Genomic DNA, 16,297 nt, shown 5'->3' on the forward strand with positions numbered 1-16,297 from the left:
TGACTAAAAAGTTTATTAAATTTAATCTGCCGACAAATGGCAACTTCAAGCATGAATGTATGTATATGTGATCTCTCCGAGTTTAAGTACATGAACTTGAAGAAAGCCATGTAATTAACCACCAAATTAATCAATTAATTAATTAATCATCCAAACAAAGGAAGAGTTGGAAACTGGTCATTTTCGAGCTGTACTTGATGATCAGCTTCTTGAGACCCTTCGCCTTCCAGCTTCTTTTCCCGATCAAACAAAGGCAAATTGGCAGAAGGAACGTTAACGGCAATGGTGAGATCAAGGTTCAACTCATCGACCGAGCCGCCAGATCCATCGTATTCAGAGGAACTTGCAGCATCGGAAACCTCCTGCTGCCCGTTACCATCAAATCTGTTTGATGGCCGCTTGGACCCAGAAAGCGTTTGGTTTCTCAGAAGCTTTCTCCTTATATGATAATTCCAGAAGTTCTTCACCTCGTTGTCTGTTCGGCCTGGTAGTCTTCCGGCAATCAATGCCCACCTATATATATATATATATACCAGTTCATGAAAGATTCATTCCCAAACTGTATCCACTGATATGAGAAAGATCTCAAGTTTCATGTTTTGAGCCTTGTAAATCTAAGTGATAAAACGAGAGAGAGAGAGAGAGAGAGAGAGCAACCTGTTGCCAAGGAGAGCATGAAGCTTGATGATGAGGTCCTCTTCATCTTGGGCAAAGTCGCCGCGCTTGATGTCTGGTCTCAGATAGTTCACCCACCTCAGCCTGCAACTTTTTCCACTGCGATGCAACCCTGTTCCAGAGGATCAAACAAACCCTAATTTTAACACGAAGAAGAAGCAGCAGCAGCGGCGGCAATGACCCTATTTGAGAGAAGAAATAATTAAGGTTAAAATTAAAGTACCTGCAGCCTTGGGAATGGTGCTCCAGCTACCTTCACCGTAAGTTTGAATGTAATCGGTGAGCTTCCGGTCTTCTTCCTTCGTCCAAGCTCCCTTCCTGCTGGTGCCTTGCTCATCACAGCAGGTCGGCTTCCTCATTCTTATCCTCAAATTCGGACATTAAAGAGTATGCAAATCCAGGCCACAGCGAGAGCGAGATGGTTGCCTATATATTTTATATATATAGATATAGATTCTTCCCATCACCGAGCTTTCTTCAAGGATAGAAGGATATTGGTTTGACTGGCCGTTTTGGCCGGTCAGTTTTATATCACACAACCTAACTCTCTATCCCCGACAAAGAAAGATAAAATTTATTACACTTAACAAACAAAACAAAGAAAAAAGATGAACTTGTTTACTGTTGTTTATTTTAATTAGAAAACACTAGTGTTGATGCGAAGATATAATAATAAATTTATTTATAATAAGAGATTATCAGATATGTAGTATCCGAGAGACCTGTAAAGAAAAAACCTGATTAGGGGGCGTAGGTGACTTCTTGTGTAGACCCTCCAAGTTATGAGTTTACCTTTGCTAAGAAGAGAAGTCTATCATTTATATACAAGGGAAGGAGACTGATAGGTGGAGAGAACTATAATTTTCGATGAACATTTCGGGCTTTCTTTCATATTTATAGATAAAGATATTGAAAGTATGATTAACTCTATTTTTCATAATCTTGCATAAACAGTGTTTGGAGATCAAATTTTCTGAATTTGTAGTCTTCCAAAAGAGTCTCTCATGTGATTGAAAGAGAGACTTTCGAATCTAAATAACCCACGAGAGTATCTCAAATAATAGTGATCAAATAATGTGTGCATTCTTAAGAGGATCTCTCGAAAACTTCAAGAGATGCTCTCGAGTGAGATTACTCAATTGTCTCTTCATTTCAATAATTTAATTATGGTTATTCGATTGATATCTCTTGATCTACACTTATAATTTGTTTTCGTAGATTTCTTCTTATAATAAATTTTAGGTCTCTTTCATTGAGTTTTCTTCCCTTTCTTGGACATAACAAATATATTTTATTAAATTTTGATCAAATACCTCGTACCCCCAATGACATCTGACAAATTCTGAAAATAAAGTTATGGGTTCGATCTCTATTACAGAGTCAGAGAAGGTCACAGAGAGATTTATAGAAAGGGGATAAAAAGTCAAAATTGCCCCCGCCCCAACTTCTCTCATCTCCCCTCCCATGGTCGTTGCCCTAGCCTCGCCACCGCCCTCCCCTCGCCTCGCCATTGCACCTCCGTTGTCTCGTTGCCCTTGTCTCCGTCGTCTCGTTGCCATCGCCGCCTCTTCTCGCCTCGCCAATCGTCACTGGAGAGAAGTAGGGCGGTTGCAATCCATGGGAGGGGAGAAAGAAAGTAAGGCGTGGGATCAAAATCATCTTTTTGTCCCCTTTCAATAAATTTGTCGGTAAGCCCATCGGACTTTCTAACATTTTCCTATGGGTTCAGCTTAATTAGCTGTCTGAGGGTTGCTGATCTAACCTAGCTAGTTACCCTAATGTATTACATTGATTTGCCGTTTTCAGAACGTACAATGTTAATCTAATTTGGTGCTGCACATGCATTGTCTCTGAACATGCAAGGAGGATGTCTTTGTATATCTCATGCCTCTCCATATACGATATACGCACCCACCATTCCTTCTCCCATATCCGACAGTCCAACACCAGACTACTGGTCTCAAACCTGTACAGCTAATTAGATGACTACAGATGAAAACTCCTCTCCTTGAAAAGGGTAGTCTTTCTAGATAAATTTGAAGTGTAACACATTAAATAAATTAATTAATAATTGACACTTATGTTCCCAAACAGGTTTGATATTTGGTCACAAATGTGAAAAGTATATCTAACTAATATTTTCATTCTAATTAAGTTCGCGTTAAGTTGTATGAAATGAAAATAAAAAATAAATACGATATAAAATAAAAAAATAATATTTAAAAAATAAAAAAAATGAAAATGCGAAAAAATAAGTAAATAAAAAAAGATTTTTTATAAATATAATTTTTAATATAAAAAATTATAAAAAATAATTATTTAATTTAAAAATAAACGTAAATTTCATAATCCATTTGAGTTAGAGATAAAAAAATTCTATGAGATTGAATTTTTTTCATATCTAACTTTTCGTGGATATAAATGAGTTTATAATATTTTTTTAATATTATAAAATAATTTTTAAATATTTTTAAAATTATAAAAACTGTCCAAAAATATTATTTTGGGGTTTCTCGACATTTACCCTCTCCGTGTATCATAGCCTCTGAGTATGTGCCTATAGATTTGTTTATAATTTAATGATTTACGGACTTGGGCCGAGTGATTCCTGCTGGGCTGGGGTCGAGCAAATTTAAATGGGCCTAACCCATTCCGGATTCAAACCCTAAATTGAACCAGCCATCTCTTCCCGCCACACGTGGCCTAATGACTGTTCCTGCATGCTTCTCCATCAACGGCTTCGTGCAAGTCATCTAAGTGTTGACGTGTCGCTCTCCCATTGGTCTTTGGCTTCCGTGAGAGCTTTACCGTTGACGTGGCCTGCTGGTTCCCACTCTCGAACTTCAAAACGCCTTCCCAAGATAAATCCGAACATGCCTGGCCCGGCGGCGGACGAACCCTAAATTGCGGGTCCTTTTCCTTTCATCATTCCAGCTTCTGTCTCTCTTTACTTTCCAAGTACAAAAGCAATTGAAAGAGATCCAATGGAATCGTAATCCTCGTGGTCTCACGAGGAAATCAACCGGTTTGACCTCCTCCATCCGCTCAAATCACTAAATTGCCCTCACGAACTTTCTCCGAATCCTCGAAGTTCAGCAAGTCAATTGGCCAATCAGCAATTATCTAATTGTCGCAGCATAGTTCTGTTCGCGTACTAATCAAGGAATCGGTTCGGGATTTGTGTATGTATGATAGAATCGCTGCTGATAAATCGGCTTGAATTGAAAGCGGTTGGGGGAATCGATAGTTTCAGGTGAAGCCTTTTTGGCAAATTCCATTTTGACATGTAGACGTAGATGTGAGTGGATGTGCCATTTAGAGAAGCTTTTCTTGGCTCGAATTTGTAGGTTGAGAAGCATCTCGAAGAAGACGGCAATGGCGCCTCCAGTCCTGTCCTTGGCTTTGCCATCGGAGACGGGTCGGGTTCTCAGCATTCAATCTCACACTGTTCAGGTCTTCCTTTTGCTCAAGCTAAATGTTGGATCTTGAATTTCTTTTTTATTTCCTTTTGAAATGATTTTCATCTTTTTTGTTTCACATCTAGTCCTGTCTTTGGAGAAATGATCACATATAGAGAACATAAATGATTAAAGAACTAGAATGCATGCAGTCAACTCCACCTAGTGGGATTAAGGATTGACGTATTGCTGTTGTTGGAATATATGCTGTTGAGTGTTGAGATACTTGGTGGACTGGTTGCTGCAATGAATGGTAATGTTCGTTCATTCACTGGTAAGAATCAAGTGGATTCAGGCTGCATTCAGAGAAATTAAAATAAGTTTCTCCGGTCAAGTGCTAGTATATCTGGGGTAATAAGTAACTTAGAAGCTAATACTACAAACAAAAACTTTTTGTTGACCAATATTGACTGCACTCTTCATCTTACAAGGGAATTTGTCCCAAATTTGATTGACGAATATTGAAGTAAAAAACCCCCATTAATCACTCCAGTTGCTACGATTTTACGAAAATTCACGGACTTGTCTTGAGTAAATGTTAGAGTTTAGGGTTTAGGGCTGAAGGTAACATAGTAGAACATAAATATTGTGTATTACCTGGTGTTCTTATTGTTGCAAGCACATCAAATGGATATTTTGAAAAATCTGAGAAAACACCGAACAGTTCAAACACATATGAAGGAGAATATGGCATGCTCTTTGCTTCATAGTACATCGTATTGTGATAATTTGCTGTGCTTAATATTTGGAGGACTACCAAGGTGGCAGAATTGGCAGTCCCCATAATTGGAAAAAAGAGTTTCTGTCACACTTGGCAATCTGTATACTATTTTTTGTGGAAACAAATATGCCGTGTTTCCTTCTGCTTGAATTACTAATTTTGATAGTAAAGCTTGTTGTAGACTCTCTCCTTGTGCTGATGCGTGTTTGTTGTCTGTCTTCCTTAGGGATATGTTGGCAATAAATCAGCTGTTTTCCCTCTTCAACTGCTCGGCTATGATGTAGATCCAATCAATTCGGTGCAGTTCTCAAACCACACAGGCAAGATGCTTATATCACTTCATTCAAAGTCTGAGGCCTGACATACGGTGTGATGTTGTCTATGAATTTGTCTAGTTTAGGCATGAAACCTGTTCAAACTGTGGGTCAAGTCAATTTTTTTAATTATATAAAATTGTGCAGGATACCCAACTTTTAAAGGACAAGTCTTGAATGGGCAACAACTGTGGGACTTAATTGAAGGCCTTGAAGCAAATGATTTATTGTTCTACACTCATTTATTGACTGGTATGATGGACTTGATGGCTGTATTTGATGATTTATGTTGCAATAAATGGCCCTTTTTCTCCAAGACAGCTATTAGCCATGTCTCAGTCATCTTGTGGTATGTAGAAACTGATACTTGCCGCAGACATCAAATTGATATGCACACTGGGATGAATTCCTTTCCTCTGCCTGCCTGCCAAGCTAATGCTCTATAATAGGGGTGTTCAAAAAAAGCGGTGCACCGCGGAAACCGGCCAAACCGAACCGATCGGTTTTTTTTTTTGGCAGTCGAAAACGGTTTGGATTCTATCCAAACCGCGCAGTTTGCGGTTTGGACAGTTGGCGGTTCGGTTTTAAACCGAACCGCCCAAGAAAATAATAAAAAAAATTATAAAAAAATTATTATTATAAAAATCTAATAATTGGCAGCCCCATCCTATTTATTTTTTACACTATTTTGTCTTTATTTTTTGCTTCTATTTATTTACATTTAATTGTCTTTATTTACCATTTTTAAATATCTTTTTTAGTGATTTTAAGTAGCATTTCAAACCGCGGTAAACCGCACCAAACCAGACCGCGGTTTGGTTTGGTTGAAAAACCGCACTAGCGGTTTGGCGTGCTGAAAATGATTCAAACCAACCAAACCGCACCGCGAACACCCCTACTCCATAATCCTTCTCAAACCTACTTTGCTTTGGGGCCTCTTGCACTGGAGTACCCTTGTATGATGGTTTTAGTTTTCATCATGGAAATAAGTGATGGAACATATAATCGCTATTGGAACTGTTTTTACAACTAAAATACATGTAATTGGAGGGTTAAACTCTGGAGCTGAAGAACTTGCTCCAACAAGTTGCTTGGATGCAGTAAACTCAACTAGTGCCGTATTCATCAATAATTGTTCCATCCCTATGTGATATGTATTTGTAAAAAAAAAAAAAAAAGAAGAAGAAGAAGAAGAAAGAAATGGGTACTTTGACCTGGCTTCCACTTATGCTTTAGAAAAGCTTTTGTGCTCTACAATACATCCTACCTGGTTAGTCTGTATTTTCCTAATCAAGAGACTCAAGTTCAGCTTCCATTAATTTGTCTCTACAAATTTTTTGAATACTTCGTTGCAGACATATGTTTAACTATCATAGCCCAACCTTTATCAGGAAAAGAAGAACAAGATTCACTTGTTAGTAGCTTGGGGGATGAAAATAAGATGTGAATTAGAGTATGTATGCATTTGGTATTTACCTTATTTTTTAATTCCTAGAACTTTTCTTTTGACTTTTGAGTGGTTGAACATCTAAAGATTTATTTCTTGCTCTGTTGCAGTTCTTCCACTCTTTGGTTAATTTGGTTTCCTAGAAAGTTTGAATTTAGCCCAAAAAAAAAAAAAAAGAAAGAAAGAAAGAAAAATAAAGTTTGAGAAAATGAATTGGGATGGCAATTTTTACCCAACTTGATGGCTATCCAATAATCCAGTCCATAGAGGTGGGTATGGACCTAAAATTTTGTCCAATGGGGCAGCTATGGGCAGTGAAATATATACCTAACAAGTACAGGTGGAGGGGACAGGTACAAACCCCATACCTGTATGTGTTAATCAGTGTGTGTGCGTGCGTGTGTGTATTGTTTATCATAGTGTTGTGCATTATGCGTATACAGCCAGGCCAAGTTGACTTATGTAAGCCAAGGCTGGTTGCTAGTTACTGGTTAGGCCCATGCCCACTCTTGCTGGGCAGCTCATAACAGGACCTAACATAGCTAAATAAACAATTAGCATTCTACATCACCCATAAACCTAAAAATGCAGTAACCCAAATTTTGATTAATAATTTGAGATAAGAAATGAGTAAACATATTCTTTTAATTTAATTTGAATGGATATCCGTTACCCAACCAGGATATGGGGCTAAGTATATTGCCGAATGGATACAAGTACAAGATTGCAGGTAGGTGCACTTGGTCTATATCTGATCCATTGCCATTCCTGAAAATGAAACTATAGCTTTCCTACCATGCATAATCCTGAGTTAGACTATAGGGAGAAACTGAGGAATATTATTTCCTTTGAGAAAGTATTTATGAGGTGACCCACACATACCTTTGACAATTAAATATGTATTTTCTGAATGAAGATGGCTCTGTTTTCCTTTTCTTTTCAATTGTTCTGAATCAAACACAGTCCAATCATATTACTGTGTACAATCCTTTTGTTTTAGTTAGAATCTTTGATGAACCTGCTCTTATTTTATGTTAGTTCACTTCATTTGTTCTTGTACTCTGGCATCTTACTTATTATGTCTTTTTTTAGTTATTAAAAAAAGTGTTGTACATCCTTTTAGTTGGCAAAACTAATGTTCTTTTGAGCTTCTGTTTAAAACTCTATTAACCATGTTATCCATTATTAATGTTGATCATTGTATCTGTAGGTTATATTGGTTCAGTCTCCTTTCTGAACTCTATCTTAGAAGTTGTCAATAAGCTTCGATCTGTCAATCCGAAACTTACTTATGGTGAGTTAGATGCTTGAACACTGAAATTTCTTGCTCTAAATAAATTCAGCTTTGGAGCAATGCACTTTTACTGTCCCTTTTGATTTTTTTTTTTTTATCTGAATCTTGACTTCCTTTTGACTATAAAAATCATAATCTTCTAGCCTTTTGGTTTACTAACATCATTTTAAGGTTCAGCATATTAATATGGTATTTTTATAAGCTCTGAGGATTGGGAACTCATTATTTTGATGTGATTGAAATGTTATTTTATTAAGAAACAGCAGCAATTGAAATGTTATTTTATAAGAAACAGCAGCTTAAATTGATTATTGGTTAAATTATGGTGGAATAATGGATTTTTTGAAACCCAAATGTCTATACAGAATTTTTTCCATGTATTCCTAGAATTTTAAATTTATTTCAGATTTAATAAAGTCATGCAAACATGGCTATCTGCATCTAAAAGCTAACCCAAATATATTGAACACCATAAAAAGGTGTGAAATATTTTGAAATTGGTGAATTTCTTTGACCAATTATGGAACTTGTCAGCATATTCAGCTTCATTTGGAAAGATAGATATAAATAATTCTTAAAAGAATTGATTTACCATGCTGATGACTCCAGATTTCTTCTACTCTTCCACTAGATATTTTTGTCGTTGAGTTGTGAATTTGTTATTCCTGTGTTGCTGAATAATGCAAGGAACAGAATGGATTTCTGTGCTTTGGATTAGGCCTCATGCTTTGGCCAGTTGTGCTGCTTATGATCATGATGCTCAATTTCATTTATTGCTTGTGAAATGGTTGCTTTTCTATAATTTATGACCACCTTATGCTCAGTTCTTCCATCACAGTGAGAAATCTCTATTTCTCAATATTTATAGAAATAGAAATCCAATCTACGATATTGATAGGATAGATTTGATAAGAGCGCAAATTTACTGATGTGTTGAGCAATATGCTTTCTCATGTTTGATTTATGAAGACAGTGTTCTTGTGGTAGAATCTATTCTATAATCTTATCTTCTTTTGGTTATTATATTTATATACAGCGTGGTTATCATTTCCTTCATGTGTGTATGCCTGTGTCTGTGTAGTTTGTGATCCAGTACTGGGTGATGAAGGAAAGCTTTATGTTGCTCCAGAATTGGCAGTGTTATACCGTGAGAAGGTAGTTTCTTTGGCATCCAGTCATGACACTGGGTTATTAGCTTAATGATTGCAATTGCCTTGTGCTGGTCCTGGAAACTAGAGCCTATTAATATAATGATAGCCCCAAAATTGTGTCTATCATGGAAATCCAGTGTTGGTAGGTCAGTCACATAATTAGACTCCGGTTTCATTTGGAGGTTTGAAGTTTCATTTCATGCTTGATGGCCATGCTTTACCTTTGTACCAGCCAATGGCCCCAGCTTCTTAGTTTAGTACTTTTTCATTAGTGTTTCCCAATTAATTATTTCTAAAATGGGGAGCATGTGCACTGGGGATGCCTCCTTTATAGGGAAAATCCCTTTTTTTCTTAGTTGGGAGAGAGGAGGTGGGTTTTGTAGCCTCTCCACTAGGCATCCTTAGTCAACAATGACCTATGTTGTTTATTTGGTCTTGGCTCCATGATACTATCCGCACCCCTCTTTCCCCTTGAATGAATTTTCTGTTTACCCTTACCGCAGGAAACTTCAATTTGGACGAAAACATGAGGTCTGTAATGCATTTTTTTGGTTTTTAAACATTGGGGGTTAGATATATGCGGTTTTGTGCCTGTCTTAGAGTAATATAACCCCTTACATGACTGCAAAAGTGATAATGAGTTTCTAACATATTTTAATTCAGATTTTCTTTTCTTTTCTTTTTTCTCAGCAAGGATTATCTAAGGCCACTTTTTGAGGCTTATAAAATTCTCAGTCTTTTTTAAACCTAATTATGACATCTAAATCTTGCCATGGATAATTATCCGCTGTTATTCTGGAATTTTTTTTTCCTTTTTCTGAGAAAAGTCATGCTGTAACTACATCTTACCATCAACTGTTTCCCATCTTTTGTTATTGTTCTGCCTTTTGTTTTTCTTTTCTAAAGATGTCACTTATGTCATTTATAATTGATATTATCTTAGTACACTTTGATTCTTTAGGTTGTCCCACTTGCTTCAATGCTGACTCCTAACCAATTTGAAGCAGAACTGTTGACTGGGTTAAGGTATTCATAAAATCATACTGAATTTACAGAATGTTTTATCAAGCTTATTCTGTTCTTTTAATTGTTCTCCCCTTGTTTAAATCTTACTGACCTTTTTTTACATAGGAAGGTGATATCTGATGGGATTTTCATTTTCCTGTTTCTTTAGCATTTAAAGACAATAAGCTTATGACATTGAAGTTACTGGTCAACAAGCTGTACATGTATAAACTGGACATTTACATGTTGAAACTTCATATACTTAATTTGAAATTTCCATAGTAACAAATTTTTATTAAGAGATTTCTTGTGACAAATATGAGGGCATCAGTGATGTTTGGAAATGTCCTTGAAATGTAGTTCCCATGCTGGTGTCATATACACAACCCTATATTTGGATTCATTTCATTGAGTTCTACCATGAAGCTACCTTAAAGAGTTTTGTCTTTGCATTTAATTGAATTGGCCAGATGTCCTTTCTAAATCAGTTCACCTGCCTCAGGATTGTATCTGAACAAGATGGCCGGGAAGCCTGTAACATTCTCCATGCTGCTGGACCACCAAAGGTTTGTTAATATGTTTGTGCTTGTATTTGGACCTATTCAATTTCCTTACCTCTTAAATGCTTCTCATTTCTTTCAGAATGCAATATCCTATCATTAGCCTTTAGATCAACACCCCCCCCACCCCCCCCCCAAAAAAAAAAAAAAAAAAAATGTAGAATTTGTTGAAGGCTGTGATAATACTGTGTGTTTGTGAGTTGCTGCTTCTGTTGAAGGGATAACCAAGAATAATAGGCTTTGAAAACATAAAAAACGAAAAGAAAAAAGAAAAGAAAGAAAGGTTATGAATGAGGCCAATGGTGTAGCCTTTTGCCTCAATGGAAACTGTCCATTGTTGTATTTGTGACCTCCTTTTAATATCTTAGGTTGCGGTATTAGCTTCTTCTTTCACTGGTTGTAGGTCTAGTTCAGTGTGTGGGTTGTAACATGGGACAAGTAATTTATTGGGTCTTTTATATGGTTATAGTTTGTCTTTTTGGTGATTCTAGAACCCTCCTAGTATGCCCAAATGCCTAATTGGTTATAATGTCCTTCACATTTGCTTATGAATTCTATTGAGAAAATCAGAAGTTGAAGAAAAGGTACCCTTATGTGTTTACATCTGAAAATACCCCTTTTGTTATGTATGCTTTACAACCGCGTAAACATAAACATGCAGGGAGCAGTTGATGCACTTAAGAAGGATATAGGTTTCAGTCTCTATGGATTTCCAAGATACGGAGCTCCACCCTGTTGTTTTTTAGGAACATACCCTTAAGCCTCCGTTCATTGTTATAGGGCATTAGCTCATCAGGAAATACGCATCTCAAACAACCCTCATTGCCTTACTTTTTCCCTTGTGTCAGAAAAAAGTTTCCTATCCCTTCTATGTGCTCTTTAAGATGAAAGCACATTTCATGTAGCAGATAAAAATTTCTTTACAACATCTACACCACTAAGCCTTTTTCCTATGAAGTGTGGTTGGCTACTTGGATTCTAGCTCACTAGTGGATAAAGATTTCTTTATGCATGGAAAATTGGGTGGAAAACTTCTTTTCACGCATTCTAAAGTAATTTAGTTTACACAATCAAGTGACTTGTGTATGAATCTCATATAGATCTTGTGTGGATATTGATGCAAAATTTTCTTGCCGTAGTACTTACATCTCTTATTCATTGTGCATGACAAGAAAATTTGGTTGTATTTCAGGTGGTGTTAACAAGTATAAGTGTTGATGGCAATCTTCTTCTCATTGGCAGTCATAAGAAAGAAGTGGTGGGTATTGTATTGATTACAAAGTTCTAGTCTGTATGTAAAATGTCAAATTTGGCAAGGTTTGATCCTGAGTCATTGCTGCTCATTGATGATAGGATGTGTTATTTAATTTGTTTTTAAAATAATTTTCCCAGCAATAATTGAATATACCTTGACACTGCGATTGAACTAACCCTTCGGATAAGGAAGAGGCGGTAGTTAGTGGTAATCAAATTTAAAAGGCATTCCATGTGCCTTACCCTGGAGTTGGCTGGCATATTTTCTTTTGATCAATTTTTGGGACAATTATTTGACTTCTGGCTTTATGCTTGTCCTCACCCAGACGGCAATCAACTTTTCTTCTTCTGATCAGGCACAATGAACCATGATCTAAACCATGCAAGTTTACTCATTATAGGAGGGAATAGGGGGAAAAAAGCTCTTTCTACCATGGGCAATTTCCATGAGTTCTTCTCTCTCTCTCTCTCTCTCTCTCTCTCTCTCTCTCTCATGTGCACACTCACACACAAATAAACAGAAGTGTTTTCTTCAGATGCTTTAGATTTTTTACAATGTATTTTACAATTTTTTTATGAGGGTGAAAGTTCTATTGAGAGAGAGAGAGAGAGATTTTCCTGAATTTTCTCTAGTATTGACATATTGAATTTTCTTCTGTCATGAACCTGGCCATTGTCAAGCTTATATTCTGCCCTATGTTTCTTCTGTTCTTAAATTATTCATTCTCTTCATTAATTCCATTATACTGGTTGAGAATGCTGAATTAACTTCTTATGGTACAGATTCTAGTTTTGACTTGGTCCATATATGTGACAGGGTCAATCACCTAAGCAGTTCAAGATTGTGATTCCCAAAATTCCTGCATATTTTACGGTGTGTTCTTTTACTTAAAACAGCATCCTTGTGAGGTTTTTATATGTTTTTTTATACAGTGCCAGAATTCATGTGCAAATAATATGGCATAAATTTCAACAATTAAAGAGGGATATAAACATTTCAAAACACTAAGTAAATTTTAGCTTTTCTTCAAACTGTTAGTGTCCCAATATCATTTCAAGTCAGTGGTCTTCAAGGTAAGGTTCCCTTTTCAGCATGTGTGGCCTTGATGCATGAATCTGATGACTGAACATCTCTGAAGTGCACAGAGCGTGGATTGAGTTTGTTGAACAATTTTATTGGGGTTTACTGACCTCCAGTTCTACTTAAAGAGTTCTATTTCTTTTTGAGGCTTGAATTTGTGCCAAAATAAACTAATTAAAACTAGGTAAATATTATTTAATTAAAAAATTCAATGCTGTGAAGAGGTTCTGTAAATAATTTATTTGGCTTTTTTTATATATACAATAATAAAATTAATTGTGGAACATCTCAGGGGAAGAACTATTATTTGGGCATTCATAGAATGAGAAACTTGAAAGTGAATATGCTATGCAACTTGTGATCCCTCTGTGAATATTGTAGTCAATGGCAGGATTTTGGGGATATTTTTTATTTACAATTATTCAATAACTTACTCGTGGAACATCTTGGTGGAGGAACTATCATTTGAACAATCATAGGAGACACTTAAAAGTGAAGATGCTTTGTAACCTGTGATACAATGCAGTGCCATTTTATGAAATTGGAATTTACTTTTGGGAGCAGTCTGAGAGAGTGAAATTAAAGGCTGGAACAAACATGAATTAATCCATTAGCAAGGGCAGCTTTGAAAATATGATTTTTCTTGGCACCCTGCATGCCAGTGTTGCTCCCTGAGTGTATTATCAGAAGGTCAATAGGGAGTTAATCAACATTTTTCCTCTGATCACCTTGCCATAGCAGAGAAAAGTCTGCCTGGCTTTCCCTTGCTTTCTCTCACTAGGTAATGCTGAGGCAAAACCAGCTCTACCAGAAGTTTTTCTTCCATCTTAGTGGGACTAGTCTAATAAACTTTTGCTTCACCCACCAAGACTAGGACTTATTTTGTTGCGGTAAGCCTTTTAGGGATAAGGGGTGCAACAAAGCTTAGGTACACAACACAGAGTCTGGATTACTGTCTCGAAAATGACTATGTCACTGATGGAACTGCTGCCTTATTCATGTATTGCCTATCCTACTTTCACTGACGAATTGCTGTCAATTCTAACTTTAAGTACAAATATTTTGGCCAAGATTTCCTTGGACACTGTTAATTTTGGATGTTCCACAAGAACACTCCAGAATTTGACCTATCCTCTCCCAAGTGTTCCTTCAAACCATAGAATTCAATCTTTTCTATATCTTCACTCTTCTTTCAAATGCATTGCTTGTCCACAGCAAAATTGGCCCACTTATAACTTCTAGTTTACTATTGGCTGTCACAAAATTTAGAGAGTTTCTGTGATACAGTTTCACTGCCTTGTATCCACCATCTTCACTTTAACCTCTAATTTGTAGGATGCAGTTACGCCACCAATCACCCTCATGTTGGAAGTTCTTCCTCCTTGTAATGTTTGTATGCTGCTAGAGTATTTAATTTCGAGATAATTTATCAAAAAAAAATTGAAATGGTATATGCCTTTAGCTTTTGGCATGCAGAAGATACAACCCTTGGTTTGATTAATTTGCACGACATGAGAATATTGGTGGTGTACATTCAACCTTTCCCTTTCCCAAACTGGTTCCATTGGCATTTGACATCAAACCCCACCTGCTAAGCATGAAACCATCTTTTTAATTTAGTATTGAAACTTAAGAAGATAGTACCATTGTGTCTTGTTCAATTTCCAGCTATGAACCTTCTACTGCTGACTCCTTACGGGTGTAGGACATAAATTGTTTTCTATGTCATTAAGCAGATAAATGAAAAGCAGAGCTTCTCTTGGTGCCTATTAGGAGGCCCATTCCAATGTTGATCCATGAGGATTTTGGTGTTAATTTCTTGGTTATTTACGTGTATAATTTCATAACAACCTCTTAAAATAGCCAGCTTCCAATTTTTAACTTTGCTTTTCATAACGTACAGTAACATTACTGAGCATTAAAAAAATTCTTTCCTATTGTCATGGATGTGACTTTGATATTATAGCAAAATGACTTTTTGGTTTACATTCTTACCAATGCATGCCTGTGTTCTCTCAGGGAACTGGAGATCTAACGACTGCACTATTACTTGGATGGAACAATGTAATAGCCTGACTATTTGCCCCCATAATTTTTCTTAGGAAATTTGGCCCCTGGCCTGTTTTTTCTAATACAATTTTTATTTTCTTGGTTTCAGAAATATCCTGACAATCTTGACAAAGCAGCAGAGCTTGCTGTATCAAGCTTGCAGGTATTCCCTTCTTGCATCTCCCATTTGGGGCAGCTAATATTTATTCATAATTGACAACTGAGAATTTACGTACAGAAACAGCTTAGAACCATAATATGTTAAGCTTGATAACTAACACAAAACAAATGTACACAATCGTTTTTAGCCACTTTTCTAAAAAAAAAAATCATTTTCAACCACTCAAATTAATTAATTACACTCTATAGCCACTCAAACAAACTAATTACATTCTAGTCATTTTTTTTTTTTTTTCAAGAACTGTACTTAACTGGAAATATGACATGATCAAAATTAGCTAGGTTAAAACTTAAAAGTGGCTAAAAACGATTTTTTTTTTTAGACATGGTTAGCTTTTACAATTTCCACATATGTTAATATGGTTAGACCATAATATTATGGTTTCTTGGTAACGGTAGTTAAATCGGTGGACAGATCACTTGTGAATAACTGTAGTTAAAGGGGTAGGGGATCTTAGTTTCACTCACCATTGAAGACAATGCAATGCATTACAAACCAATCTGATGATGTTTGCCTCCGTTGTACCCCAACTCACAACTGATTTTTGAGATATTTTTCGCCGCATTGTCGATATTTACAGGCGCTTCTGCAGCGGACACTGAACGACTACAAAAGGGCTGGGTACGATTGCCAGTCAAGCAGTTTAGAGATACGGTTAATACAGTCCCAAGAAGACATTCGTCACCCGCGAGTACAGTACAATGCCGTGAGATACAACTGACTGCTGCTGCCGGAATCATACAAATAACCTTTAAGCATTTGCTTGGACTCACAATGCCTCTCGGATCACTCTTTTCAAACAAAAAATATACAAATTCCTAACTCAAAAATGGCTCCATTCCCGCTGGTAAAGGTTCATGTTACACTGTTATAATCACAGAGTTACTCTTTTGTTACCTGACGTTACTGTTGGATGTAGTATTTTATCAAAACACAGACCATATAGTTCAATAACATTCTTGCAGATTCAGAGACAGTTTGTCAAAGAGTTGTGATTTTTAATTTGGAAATGCCATTTCCACAGAAATTTAATGAGCCCTCACAAATTGATAAAATTCATAATAATTCTATCCAAAGTTAATATTAGTTCATAAGTGTATTATCCAG

The 16,297-nt window shown here is 36.4% G+C and overlaps 2 protein-coding genes across 2 annotated transcripts; one reads left to right on the forward strand and one right to left on the reverse strand.

The window, feature by feature from the left end:
• LOC127809506 (myb-related protein 308-like) lies at positions 1–1,151 on the reverse strand. Its single transcript, XM_052348338.1, has 3 exons — positions 899–1,151; positions 658–787; positions 1–513 (listed from the first exon to the last, which is right to left on the reverse strand). Exons 1-3 carry the CDS (start codon positions 1,032–1,034, stop codon positions 147–149), a joined length of 633 nt encoding a protein of 210 aa, XP_052204298.1. The 5' UTR covers positions 1,035–1,151; the 3' UTR covers positions 1–146.
• A 2,382-nt stretch (positions 1,152–3,533) lies between these two features.
• Positions 3,534–16,166, forward strand: LOC127809657 (pyridoxal kinase). Its single transcript, XM_052348632.1, has 13 exons — positions 3,534–3,928; positions 4,023–4,128; positions 5,081–5,174; positions 5,316–5,420; positions 7,826–7,909; positions 8,991–9,064; positions 10,022–10,086; positions 10,568–10,631; positions 11,818–11,883; positions 12,697–12,753; positions 14,980–15,024; positions 15,119–15,172; positions 15,771–16,166. Exons 1-13 carry the CDS (start codon positions 3,864–3,866, stop codon positions 15,909–15,911), a joined length of 1,020 nt encoding a protein of 339 aa, XP_052204592.1. The 5' UTR covers positions 3,534–3,863; the 3' UTR covers positions 15,912–16,166.
• The last annotated feature ends 131 nt before the right edge of the window (positions 16,167–16,297 follow it).

This window comes from Diospyros lotus, chromosome 9 (assembly GCF_014633365.1).
Source record: "Diospyros lotus cultivar Yz01 chromosome 9, ASM1463336v1, whole genome shotgun sequence".
Taxonomy (NCBI): domain Eukaryota; kingdom Viridiplantae; phylum Streptophyta; class Magnoliopsida; order Ericales; family Ebenaceae; genus Diospyros; species Diospyros lotus.